Consider the following 14,432-nt stretch of genomic DNA (forward strand, 5'->3'; position numbering starts at 1 on the left):
AGACTAGTGTGTTAAAACGAACAATAACTCATCGAAGTTGGTCACAAGATTATTATACATCCACGTGCTAAATTAGGGAAAAAATTAAAATAAATGATATGACAAATAAAACCCCAAGAAACATCAAACATCAAACACAATAAAGTTAATACAAATTAAACTAAATATGCATGATAATTATCAATTAACTAAACAAACTTAGGATCCACAAAACTCTTGACCCTATTCTTTGGAATTGGTCTTAGAATTGGGTTGAATGGAGTTCCTATGTAATAAAAAAAAAAATTGATTGTCTTAGACTTTGAGAAAATTAGTAGTTTAGATGGACTAACAATATTATATTTTAAACAATCAATTAGATTCTTAAATTTTGAATGATTTAAAAAAAAAAGGTTAATTGTCTAATTTAAACTTTCCTAAAATCTCTTAACATTATTCAAAATTTAAAGATATGATTTGTTGTTTAAAATATGGTGTGACCATTTAACCTAATAATATCTTTATTTAATAGGTAATTTTTTGACCTCTTTAAATGAATTTTTTTTTTGAATTTAAATTCTCATATTCCAAAAATATCTTTTGAGTTAAATACAATGAATATTTATAATGACTTCTCTTTTCAAACCTCATGGAAAGTTTTTCAAAAGAAGAATATTTAATAGATCTTTTCTATGTATGAGGTCAGCATTTTATTTTCTAACTTTAGATGATAATCATTTAGTTATGCACTGGAAATGTTTTACTTTTCCTTATAGGATATTCTTGTCCAAGACTGATTGATTATTGTTAAATGAAATCTTTTTCGAACTGGAAGAGCGGGCGGACGTATCGTATACTGTTATTAGAACAATTACTTCAAATATTTATCACTTCAGGATTAACCGAACCCTTATAATCGAAGAAAGTAAACTTTAAAAGACAGTTAATTTAGGTTGTTGTAAAAATTATTTAGGCTTTGTTTACTTGTCGAAAATAATTTTATTTTTTATTTTTAAATTATTAACAAATGTTACTTTAATTTTTAGTTTCTTAAATTGTTGCACAATTTTAAAAAATATTTTTATTATTTTGTAGTTTTCTTATATAAATACTAAAAAAATAAAAATTAATGTGATATTTTTGTAATTATTTAGATATAAAAAATTAAAAATATATATATTTTTTCACAATTAAATAGGCCTTTAGAGTTTAGACCCTGTTCAGCTGCAAAAAATATATATATAAATTTTAAAATAATTACAAAAATGTTTCCTTTTTCATCTTTTCACCCCTATAATTTTTCATATCTATAAATGAAAAGGAAAATTATTTTTGCAAATGAATGTTATTAAATGTTTTTGAAATATTAAAAAAAAATCATTTACCAAACGCTTTTTTATGCGAATTATACTTTTAAAATGAGAAATTTATTTAAAAAAAAGATGGCCCAATTCAATTCAATCCTAATGGTCAAATTGAGGATTTTTTTTTTGTTTTTTTTCTCCCTCTTTTAGGTTCGAGAGTATTCTTTTTGACTTTTGGGCGGACTTTTGTCCTAAAGTGGGTGTGATTTTTTTGAGAAAGACTAGATGATTGTTAATTCTTCTTGGTAAAAAATTTGAGATGCAAGTTAAACTGTGGTTGAATGAGTATGAAATTTGAGTTTGTCAATTTAATAATTACTCAATTGTTTTGATAATTGTTATAATATTTTAGTTCCTATAATTAAATTTTTGCTTGTAAAATTTATTTTTTGTATAATTTTTAATTATAATTAAAATAAAAATGCCAATGTGAAAATTATATTTAAAATAAAATATTTATAAAATTTCTAATTTTAAAAAAAAGTAATTCAAGAATATTTTAAATATTTTTCAATTGTCACCTACAATAAACTAAAAAGTGAGTTTTAAAATGTCGTAATTAAGTAAATAATTATGATAAATTTTATTTCAGTTATATATAAAATAATTATAAATTTATAGTAAATTTTATATTTATTATAATATTTTTTATTATGCATTATTTTGCAAATTTATTATTTTAATAATATTTTCATAATATTATTTTATTTAAAGATGATAATGAGCATTTTTTAATTTATTTTAATTTTATAAATATTAACCAAATTGGTTTCTGATTTTTAGTTTCTATTCATATTTTTTTGTTTTGTCGAGTATTGTGCAATGCATGCACATATAATAATTGAAACATAATAAAAAAAATTGAAGATGTAATTTGTTTTTGTTGTTCTTTATTTAATTTATTTATTCAATTTAATCAAATTAATATTTAAATAAATGACAAAAAAAATGCTAGTTTTTTTGAAACTTTGTAAGCATTGTGTCAGATATCTGACACGATGCCCTTTTGGGTTCTATGCAATCGTAATGTGAAACCCAAAATTATGACAAATTTCAGACGATTATAAAATTGTCTTGATGCTGTAGTGCCATTATTATCATCGTTTTGTTAATTAGTATATCCAATGCATGTGCTATTGAATTAATGAATTAATTAATATTTTATTTATGATTTTAAGTGATTTTGATGAATATATTCCTTTTTTAAAAGATCAATAAATATATTTATGATGTACAAGAAATAAGTGTAATAAGTATTTTGAGGACATTATAATAAATTTTTGGTTTTTTTTTTTATTACATAGGAATTTCAACCACCAACAAACCCTTTAAACCCCCTAGTGCGATACCAAACCTATGAATCAACGTCCTCTCCCTATGTCTCGCTGATCAGGTAAAATCCGAAATGCGAACACGACTTTCGTGCATCAGTTGGATGTTCGGCCAACTCGACCCCCGGGACATATCTCCATTACCATCTACGATCTCTGCTGGTTCACAGAAAACTCTCACCATCGACGGTCCCTATTGGCTCATAGAGCGAACTTTCACAATTCACGGTCCCTACTGACTTATAGAGCAAAATCTCACAATCTACAGGTATCGCTGGTTCCGTGAGTATATTTACCTGGAATTGAACCCCTGATGCTCCTTCTTATTTGTTGCTGTCTTTCCACCGAACCATTCCTGTGGGGGTTATAAATTTTAGTTATTGTTTGTATATTTGATTGTTAAAAAAAATCTTGTTCAATTCTTATAAATTTATTTTATTTTTAATTCAAAATCATGATAAATTAGAATTAGGGTTTTATAAGCCACAAAGATCCTTAGACCCTTGCACATATAATCTCTAATCTCTAATACTATAAAGAGAATTCTAGTATTAGAGATTAGAGATTTTACATATAGATGAATCAACTTCTTCTTGATTCATATACATTGTCTCTAATTTTCAAATTGAACTCAAATGAAACTTGTATATACAACTCATGCTTGCTTATTAATGCAAATAAATGGGCTCACAAATCCTTATCAAAATTAATTTTCAAGGTACTCGACGGAGAGATAGACAAAAGGTGAAAATGAGCGCTTATTACTACATATTTTTTTTTGGGTCTCGACAAAGTGGACCTGTTGACTCTACACTAAATTCAAGTTATTAATTGAGCTAAATAAGGTCACTCTATAGAATCCATAATCTATAATCAAACTTTCATAAGTTAAAATGAGTTAAGTTTATTCATGTTTAAGGTTAAATCGTTTATCAATGAGCTGTTTGATATTATTATCAAATATTATGAAAAAAAAGTAAGAACTACAAATTAGAAACATAAATAAAAAATAGAAACCAATAATCTGTTTAATTAATATTTAAAAAAAAAAAATTGGATTAACAAATGTTCATTTTAGACTTGGAGTAAAATCTCTAATGCTACGGAAATTATACCTTTGACATTATCTTTTGAAAAATATCAAATTTATTTCTAATGATTATTTTCAAAATACTTTTCAACTACTCATCCCAAATACCCTTATAATTATGTTAAATTCAAAAATTGAAATAAATGAGTCTAAGCAACTCGTGAGTGTCTCCATTAATGGTTGTCCAACCTTCAATGTATGCTGAAATTTGTTTTTTCTTGGATTTTTCTTGGGAAACAAACAGAAAACGCGGAGGACGAATTTGCGCCACACCTCGTTGCCTGAGATGGAGTTTGAACCGTTCACATGACGTAGGCCCCACCCTGCCCTCTCCCGTACTTGCCGGTTTCCACTCCTCACCCGCACTCCCGCAGTCCCCGAGGTCCCCGACAAGACGACTATATATTAACAGGTGGAATCCATTGGACGTTCATCCTCCTAGATCACCGCCGCCAATCCCAAATCACTCCTCAAAATATGGAAACCGGAAACCGAGAAGCGCCGGTTTCCCGCCCATTGAACCCCGTTACCCCGCTCCGAACTTTCAAAAAAATTTCACTTTCCCTTTTAGCGCCCATCCCTTGTAGACCGACGCGGCCTTTATCTGTTCGTCACTTCCCACTCTATCTCGCCGCCTCTCACTCTTTCCCCTCTCTCTCTCTCTCTGAAACTTTTCCCTCTAGATTTCATTTTCCGCCGGAAAATGTCGAAATCCGCCAAACGCGGCAGCAAGGAGGAGGACTCTGCTCCTTCCGTGCCTTTGCGTTCGAGCAGGAGGACGAGGAAGTCTTCTTCTTCTTCTTCTTCTTCTTTTTCCAATGGCGAAGACAGATTCGCAGAGGAACCAGTGTCAACGCCTCCGCGATCGACCGAGAACACGAGGACTAAAGCTCAGAAGGAGTCTTCGGACGATGAGGTTGTGAGATGCGAAGGAGAGCCGAAGAAAATGCCGAAATCCGCCAAACGCGGCAACAAGGGGGAAGGCTCTACTCCTTCTATGCCACTGCGCTCGAGTAAGAGGACGAAGAAGTCTTCTTCTTTGGTGGGAGAAGGTAGATTCGCTGAGGAGCCAGTGCCAATGTCTCCGTGTTCGACTGAGATCAGCACGAAGACTAACGCCAAGAAGGAGTCTGCAGACGAGGAAGACGTGAGATTCGAGGGAGAGCCAATGTCAATGGAGGAAGCTAGAGCAAAGTGGCCCAAAAGATACCGATCCAAGGTTGGAAACGGAACAAACGTAGCTCGTTTTCCGCCTTTTATGAAACAAAATCCGTTTTTGATTAGATTCTGGTGTTTGTTTTGACCTTTTTTTTTCGCCTTTTTCTCTTTCAGAACATGGTGAAGAAGGGCGTCGCAACGTTGGAGAGCATAAAAGAGTAAGTACTGAACGCGCTTCATATTATTATTATTATTATTTCTTTTTTGCTTTTGCTTTTATTGTATTAGGGGAGAACTACTTCCGTTTATTTTTTGTACTTTACTGCGAGTGATGCTGTTATTGGTTTAGTGGATCTGACGAGGAGGAGGAGGTTTTGCAAGCAAAGTGCCATTACACTAAAGCTGTGGTGGACGGTTGCTGTTATAACCTCAATGATGATGCTTACATCAAAGTATGTCTTTCTCTCCCTCTCTCTCTGAGCTTTGACGGTAAATGTGTTAAATCGTTTCCACTGATTGTGTCGGGAAACCCAACCTGTTAGTACATGCCCACACACAGCAAATAGAAAACAAAAGAAGAAAAAACAGAAGGGAAAGGAATAGAGAAGAAGAGCAATTTATGGGGTACTTTAGTGTGCTGACATCCACAATGTCTGTTGGAAATGAATTGGTTGGGAGTTTGAAGGGGAGAGAATGAAATGGTTTTTAAAGGGAAAAGTAGAGGGGTGAAATGGTTACCTTCCTCTCATTTGGGATGTTTTATTAATTTAAGTGAGGAAGCAGGGGAGTAATTGTTAATTTCACTTTCACATTCCCCCTAAAACCCTCCAATTATAGGGTTTATGTTTTAGGGGTTTTGGAAGGGGAAGGAATGAGCCACTCTTTCCCCTTCTCTCTTAAAGAAATAAACTGCCGAAGGGAAGTATGGATAATCCCTCGTTTCCACTCCTCTCTGAAGTGTAGAGAATTCAAGTAGAATACTCTCTGAACAACGAGCCAAGTCTCTCCCCCCCCCCTTCTCTCTCTCTCTACTTGCCTTATTTTATCTATTATGCTTATCCCATTTTATATTCTTAGGCTGAGGATGGAATGCCCGATTACATTGGCAAGATTGTGGAGTTGTTTGAAACCACTGATGGAGAAGCATATTTTACAGCCCAGTGGTTTTTTAGAGCTGAAGATACTGTAAGAGAGCTGCCCATTTGCTTGATCATGCTTAGTATATCTCTTATTTATTTTTCTCACTGACTCTGAAAGTTTTTTCAAATGTTTTTAGGCCATCAAGGAAGTCCATGCGAATTTAATTGATAAAAGACAAGTCTTCTATTCGGATAAAACTGATGATAATCCATTGGATTCAATTGTTTCAAGAGTGAAAATTGTTCAAGTAGACCCAAATGTACCATTTTTCTTTATGCCACTGAGATATGCGCACATATTTTCATACACATTGTAATTATGAGTAGTTAATAACCAGTTCATTTTGTGAATAGGTGGGCTTCTCTGCAAAGGAGAGAATCATTTCCTCATGTGATTTGTATTATAATAAGAAATTCTCATTGCCATTTTTGACTTTTTCAAGCATATTCTCAGGTAGTCTCCTTTTCTTTTTTAAATATTCCCCCCCCCCCCCCCCCCAAAAAAAAGAAATTGCAAAATGATTTTATAATTACTATTTTAATGAGTTAGCTTTAAGACTTGAGTTGGCTTTGTGATTAATTCTGTTGGTTTCATTTCTTTCAGATAACTCTGGAATCAGTGGTGATACATCCTCAACAATTTCTAGTGATGATAGCTCGTGCAGTGGAGTAGATGGTGTTAGTGTTGAGAAAGGGATATCCTCTCAAGTTTGCAGATCTAAAAAATCTGAAATGACTTTATTGGATTTATATGCTGGTTGTGGTGCCATGTCCACAGGCCTCTGCCTTGGAGCATGCAAGGCTGGTTTAAAGCTTACCACTGTAAGGAACTAGGTGATTTTGATGCCATTTTCATAAAATTATTCATAAAAATGTATTCAGTGATTCATTTTTTTTTTCTACTGAAGAAGTTTATGCTGTTTATATTTGATAATACAGAGGTGGGCTGTGGACATCAATTCTTATGCCTGTCAAAGTCTTAGGTTTAACCATCCTGAAACCCAGGTAATATGGCTGGCTTTCATCTCTTGTCTTTACCTGCATGGCTCTTCACTTTGATGGAGAAATATTTGTTGCTAACAAGTGGGTTTTCAGGTGAGAAATGAAGCGGCTGAAGATTTTTTGTCATTGTTAAAGGAATGGTTGAAACTCTGCCAGAAATTCTCTTTGTTGGGTTCAGAGCCCAGCAGTATAGAGATGGATAATGATGAAGATTCTGATGAAGTCTCTACTGTTCCTCCTGGAGAATTTGAAGTTGGGAGGCTCCTAGATGTTTGTTTTGGTGACCCCAACAATGTCCAGAAACGTGGTTTACATTTTAAGGTACTTAAGATTTGATAAGTGAGTTGTGCTGATGTTCTTCCTGTTTTTTGATTCCTTATTTTCTTGAATATTTTCATATATCAGATGCATTGAAAGTTTTCTTGCATTTTGGTGACATGCAAGTTTTTTGTAAAAAAATTAGAGTGGGTTGTGTGTGTAAACACACTGCTTTTTGAAATGCAATCTGTGCTGTTTTGTCAATGACTCAATGCAACAGTAACTATGCTTTTACATGTTATTTCCAAATAATATGGATGAGTTGTCTCCTATTTCAAGGTCTCTTGTTTGTGAATGTGAATTGAATGTCTCACAATTTATGTTTGTGTAACTTTGTCAACAAATTTTAAAAAAATGTTTGTTGGATAGGTTCGTTGGAAGGGTTATGGTCCCAGTGAGGACACTTGGGAACCCATTGAAGGTTTAAGGTATTCTATCGGAGTTGCAATTTTTTTGATGCTTCTGTGTTTGGTACTCATAATTGAAGCATATTTTGCTGTGTTTCATTTCCAATCAGTAAATGCATGGAAAGTTTGAAGGATTTTGTTACAAGAGGGTACAACTCAAGGATATTGCCTCTTCCAGTAGGTTCCCCTCCTAAAATAATTTGGTGTTCTTTTTGCCATTTTGTATGTTTATTTTTATGGTTATTTTTTCCATGTGTTTTTCTTATTTTATTTTGTTTATTTTCTTGAATGAATTCCTTTTTAGTTATTGTTTGTATTTTGTTCCTTGTTTGCACAGGGTGATGTTGACTTCATATGTGGAGGGCCACCTTGCCAAGGGATTAGTGGATTTAATCGTTTTAGAAATAGAGAAAATCCTTTAGAGGACCAAAAGAACCACCAGTTGGTGGTCTTCATGGACATTGTGAACTTTTTAAACCCAAAGTATGTTTTGATGGAAAATGTAGTTGATATTTTGAAGTTTGCTGAAGGCTTTTTGGGCCGTTATGCTATGGGGCGTCTTGTTTCAATGAATTATCAAGTGCGAATGGGAATGATGGCAGCAGGATCTTATGGTCTCCCACAATATCGAATGCGTGTTTTTTTGTGGGGTGCTCATCCCATGGGGGTAAGTTTGTTGATTATTATCATAACATTACAGTTTCTATGGAAGGATGCCCTCAAACCAAATTTAATGGAAAATAGAAACATTAGAACCCAAATAGCAGTGCAAATAATTTGTTATAGTTACATGCAAGAATTTGTTATAATTAATATTTTATGTGGGTTGTTGTAGGACTAGTTGTGTTTTCAAGGGCATTTGAATGACTCCTTTGCTTTTGCATGACTTAGTTTTCAATTTCAAGAAGTCATTAGTTTTCAATTTCAAGAAGTCATTCAGAAGACTATTTTTGTATGACCATGAAAATTAGGGAGATATAATTCAATTCAAATGATATCTGCCAAACAAAAATACATCTCTTACATTTTCTTATCTGAAGCATCAATTATGGCTCAAATGATGCTCACTTTGAATTGTTGCCATTCAAGATGCATGATATTATGATAAGTTATATTTATCTTCAAAGCATTTGGATTTTGTCATGTGCTATCTCTTGCATCAGCCATCATTTGATTGTCATGTTGACCTGTCTCTTTTTGCCATTGGAAGAGGATTAAGTTGACCAGGAACATAGCATTGGCATAAATACCAAATGATGCTGTAGGGAAGAAGAAAATAAGTAATTTGGCTTAGTTTTAAAAATGTTAATCAAAGAAGTTGCTTTGTTTTTGGTTTTATTTTTACTTTTCATTTTCATAATTCTTGATAGCAATGCATCAAATCTATCAAAAAATTGTGATATTTTTAATTTGTAAGTTCCTAGAATTTTAAGAAATGGTAGTTCAACTCTGAAATCTATGCATTTTTTATGTTTAAAAAGGTTGTTACGTGATGCAGAAATTGCCTCAATATCCGTTGCCAACCCATGAGACTATTGGAAGAGGTGTAGTTCCAACTGAATTTGAGGTATAACTTGTGTTCATATTTATAATTTTCTTTAGTTGAATTAAAATTTTGATCAAGTGTTAATAATGCAGGAAATTGTTGTCGCACATGATAAAAGTAAGCCTTGTAAGCTCGAAAAGGCTCTCACTCTTGCTGATGCTTTTTTTGATTTGCCACCTGTATGTTCATTTCTCACAACTCATTTTTGATTGTACATGTTGGCATGGAAACTTAGCCTATAACATGTGCATTGTGTTTTTGAATGTACTATTCTAGATAACAAATCATGAAAATCAAGATGAAATGCCCTATGGGAAGACTGCACGAACAGAATTTCAGAAATATATTCGCCTGAGAAAGCAAGGTGTGAACTTAGAATTTTTTTTATATTAAAAATGACTTGACATTAAATTGTCCTTGTTGATTATAGTATTTAATTTTAGCATGTACTTGCGTGAATATCAATATAGAGCATAGAATGGCATGATAGGTTCAAGGAACTTTTCTTTCTTTGCAGATTCTCTTGGTGGACAAAATAAGTGCATAAAGCTATATGACCATCGGCCCCTACAGCTAAATGATGATGATTATGGAAGAGTTTGTCATATTCCAAAGGAGAAGGTTTCTTTGTTATTTAAAATTATAAAATCTGTGTTTACTGTATGTCTTTCTTATTTTGTTGTTTTTGACGGCTATTTGTTTTTTATTTAGGGAGCTAATTTTAGAAACCTACCTGGTGTTAAAGTCAATCAAAATAATAGAGTAGAATGGGATGAATCCATCGAAAGAGTCTTGCTTCCCTCAGGGAAACCTCTGGTACTTGTATTAATTATTATGTCATGCTGAAGATCATTCTTAAATATATTTAGTGCTCCTTTGGTTTCTTTCTTTTGTGCAAGCCTAGTATAAATGTTCTATTGTTCTTACCACTATTGTAGGTCCCTGATTATGCAATGACATTTGTGGATGGAAGGTCAACGAAGTAAGTGCAATTTGTTCATGTAAGGTCTAGCTTCCATGTTATTATTTCATCTCATGATCTTGAATACAATTGAAAATGCAGGCCTTTTGCTCGTTTGTGGTGGGATGAAATTGTTGCAACTGTTGTGACAAGGGCAGAGCCCCACAATCAGGTATCATGGTTGCTTTATGTTTTTTTATCATAATGTGATTCATCATTGATTGTACTGATCAAGTTCAAATTTGCATTATTTTGGTAGGCTATTCTTCATCCAGAGCAGGATCGGGTACTCTCTGTTCGTGAGAATGCAAGACTACAGGGTTTTCCAGACTACTACAAGCTTGATGGGCCTGTGAAGGAGAGGTATACAAGATTTGAATTTGCCCTCTTCTATTTGAAGTTATAGGTGTTTTTTTTTTTTTGGTCTGAGCAGTACTTGCCCCTCTTGCACTAGGCTGGGTTTGATATGCATGTTTATAGTCCTTTTTGTGCTAGAAGGAGCTTTAGGCTGCACATCTCTTTTGGGAACATTGAGACAAAACTCTCTAGAGATGCAAAGAGGGACAAAATATTAAAGATGGAGTAATTAATATCTTCCTGGATCAATCAATGGGTTCTGTAATTGTAGGTTTTGTTTCTTTTTTCATCTTTCCTGTGTTGATTCTCCCTTTTTTGAGGATAGTTTCTTGCCTAGGTTATATTCTCATATTTTTCTTTCTTAATGCATTTTTATTATTAAAAAAAAACTCTTGAACAGCCTTGAAATTTTTGAGATGAAAATAATAAAATCACAGAAACTTGATTGAGCTGCATTTGTCTTTCATAAAGCATAGGGGAGCTTGAACTTGGCTTGTGAAGCTGCTTGAGCTGCTCCATCTCAACTCGAAATGCAATTAGGATGGAGATGATTTGACCTATATGTAATGAGCTGAGCCTGAGAGGCTAGAGAGCCAGCTTGACTCATTTATACTCCTACTGAAGTTTATTATTTGTCTTGATTCTTAAATATTGGCAACCTTCTAGTAGTTTAAACTGTAGGATCCAGGTGCAGGTCTTCCCAAACACAAAAGCTTGTGGATGATTGTGCTCTTCAATTGCAGGCTTTAGCATAAAATTAAAATAAATATTAGCATTCTTATGTCATTCTTCATGGTAATGCTAGCACAAGAGAATTACCATTTCTTGTACGTTTCATAATTTTGTTTTTGTTCTGATCTCAATTGTGCTTTGGTTTGTTAGTAATATAGATAATGCTAGCTTCTTGCATTCCCTATTGACTTTTATCAATATTGTCCTCAGGTACATACAGGTAGGAAATGCAGTTGCGATTCCTGTGGCTCTTGCGTTGGGATACTCTTTTGGAATGGCATTTCAAGGAATGTGTGATGATGAGCCCTTGACAATGCTTCCCTTCAAGTTCCCCAATTGCCTTGATGATCAAGTAGAGACCGAGTAGTTGATTTTATGACTCTGAACGGAGAAAATCTTGAATTTCCATTGTTTGCTTCTTGCTTTGGCTTAGAAGCCTTTTCCCCCCACTTTTAATTGCTGTTCATCTTAACTACAATGTTATTTATCACCTAGTGCTCAAATTCCCTTTCCTCAAATTTTGGGTCTACCTTTGATAACTTGGATTGAGATATTTGATTCTTTTAATGACATATTTAGCATTTGGAATGATATGTGTAGAAAACAATAGAATGAAAATTTAAAAGGAGCGACTTAAATTGAGTAATAAATTTTATTTCATTTTTGCTGATTCCATAATTAGCATCATATGGCTGACTTTCATCTCATTGTTGAGAATTCTATTTATGAATGTCTCATATTGGAAAATTTGTTTTTATACAGTGAAGAAATAGATTATGAAAATGCATTTGTTTATGTTCATGATAATCTTGACAAATATTATCCTAATGAGTATATGATATCATTCAATGTGTAGCTGCACATTTTCTAAGTTCATAGTGAGAATTTTATTGCTATCCACTTTCATTTTGAATGGAATAATTCAAACTTATGCTGAAGTGGTTTTCTAATTTTTTGTACTTATGATTCTTATTACATGTCTAACTTATTGTACACTATTACTAAGAATAAACTTTTTGTGTAACTTAGGGTTTGTTTGCTATTGACGATGCTTTTTGTTTTTTGTTTTTGCATAATAAAGAAATAGATTATAAAAATATATGTATGTTGTCAATCTTCTATTTTTGCGGCAACTTTTCAACAATTTGAAAAAAAATTGAAAATCAAATTTCATGATTTGTAGTTGTCTTGGCAATTTTTTAGAAATTTTAATATCCAAAAATAATTTTTTTTAAATAAAAAATAAAATAGTCGTGAATTTAAATATAATTGAAAAGAAAAATATTAATTTCAAAAAATAATATTAAAGCCAATTACTATATATTTTCACTATTTTCCAATCATCATGTTGAATAAAATTTTTATTTTTAAGTAAAATTTAAAAGTATAACAATTAAGTAAAATAATTATAATAAGTTTTATTTTTATTTTTATTGTGATATTTTTTTAATGTGTCTTATTTTTAATTTTATTATTTCAATTGTATTTTTATAACACTATTTGATTTAAAAATGAAAATGAACATCTTTTTATTAAGTTTTTTTTTTTGCATTAGTTTTATAATTGTTAATGAAATAGATTGCTAATTTCTAATTTTTCAGTTTTTGTACTTGATTTTTGATTCGATTTTTCTAATTTTTGACAGTACCAAACGATCTCTTAAATGTCTAGTTTGAAAATCCAAATAAGTTTGACAAATATTTTCCTATCTTCCGGTGTGGGCAAGGAAAGATTTGATATTGAATTAAAATGGGACTATGAAATCCAAGTCGAACAACCCCAACATGATTCAAATTGAGTATAGTAAGATAAATAAATAATATATCATTAACCATGAGATCGATGTTCTTTAGTTGGTGATAATATCTTTCGGTTTGAATTGCACTTAGAACACATGTTATGATTTATAAGAAACTTGGTGAGTATTAAAATTTTGGCTACACATTTTTAAAAGAAATCTTTAAACAAACTATTTATAAAATAATTTTTGAATAATAAGTTCCTATGAGTTAGTACAAATAGGTCATTCACAATATTTAAATTTGTTTGAGTTATGAAAAATTTTCATGAGAAGAGGGAGTCACTTTCTCACTTGTATAGAGAAAATCCATTAATCCTATGTTAAGAGAGGTTTTGGATTTGTATTTGTATGAATTATAAAAATATGTAGTACAAAATTATATTAAATTTTGTACAAATTCATCCAAATCCAAATTTAAGATTTGAAGTCTATGCTCCCAAATGCAACAAAATATAAAGCTCCTTTGCCCTATGCCTTTAGTATGCTTTGCACGATCATTTCACTCTTCGAAGGTGAGTGAAGTACTTTAAGGGATTAGATGGAGAGAACCTCCACTAAGAATGGAAACCATTGATTTGGGGGAGACGAAAAGACAACATACTACATTAGCAAGTGGCACAATGTTGTGTGAACCTAACTTTAACTAAACACACTACTTAAAACGCACCATAAAGTTATTAAAAGATAAATCCAACTTTACAAAAGTAGCAATTATACTGTTTTATATAAGATATGGATGAGCAAGCTAATAGTGTTCAATTATCACTAACTTGTTATCACATAAGTTGGATTATCTTATTACTAGCCAATGGAAAAAACTTGAGTTAATATTTCTCCAACTAGCCTTTTCTATTATCGTCTCTTTGTTAAAGTATTTCTATACTTCTATTTGACCTTGTTATAAAAAAAATCATATAAGGTTATGCACAAACATTGTTGGTATTTCGTCCGATCAGAACATACGCAGCAGAAGCACACAACCAATCACGAATTACTCAATAATCACTAATGCAAACACTCAATGATGAAATATATACTAAAGAGGCAATCAAATAATAATAAGAACAAGAAAAACACAACTAGAACACACAAGATATATGTGGTTCGATAATAGCCTACGTTCGCGGGAGCAGCACTTCAATTTTCACTATGAACAATGTCAAAGCTTACATCTTTGGGTTACAATAGTGTTTAAGTATGAACCCAATGCCTATAGAAGAGTTCTAGTAAAACTAAACTACATCTAT

General features: G+C 32.2%; 1 protein-coding gene across 1 annotated transcript; it reads left to right on the forward strand.

The window, feature by feature from the left end:
* The first annotated feature begins 4,347 nt into the window (after window positions 1-4,347).
* Window positions 4,348-11,972, forward strand: LOC131167974 (putative DNA (cytosine-5)-methyltransferase CMT1). Its single transcript, XM_058127085.1, has 21 exons — window positions 4,348-4,983; window positions 5,097-5,140; window positions 5,272-5,374; window positions 6,000-6,107; window positions 6,199-6,321; window positions 6,416-6,515; window positions 6,666-6,883; window positions 7,001-7,066; window positions 7,157-7,384; window positions 7,751-7,809; window positions 7,899-7,965; window positions 8,126-8,455; window positions 9,287-9,355; window positions 9,427-9,513; window positions 9,611-9,698; window positions 9,852-9,955; window positions 10,046-10,150; window positions 10,273-10,316; window positions 10,398-10,467; window positions 10,555-10,658; window positions 11,595-11,972. Exons 1-21 carry the CDS (start codon window positions 4,468-4,470, stop codon window positions 11,749-11,751), a joined length of 2,790 nt encoding a protein of 929 aa, XP_057983068.1. The 5' UTR covers window positions 4,348-4,467; the 3' UTR covers window positions 11,752-11,972.
* Window positions 11,973-14,432: the final 2,460 nt, after the last annotated feature.

Source organism: Malania oleifera, chromosome 11, assembly GCF_029873635.1.
Source record: "Malania oleifera isolate guangnan ecotype guangnan chromosome 11, ASM2987363v1, whole genome shotgun sequence".
Taxonomy (NCBI): domain Eukaryota; kingdom Viridiplantae; phylum Streptophyta; class Magnoliopsida; order Santalales; family Ximeniaceae; genus Malania; species Malania oleifera.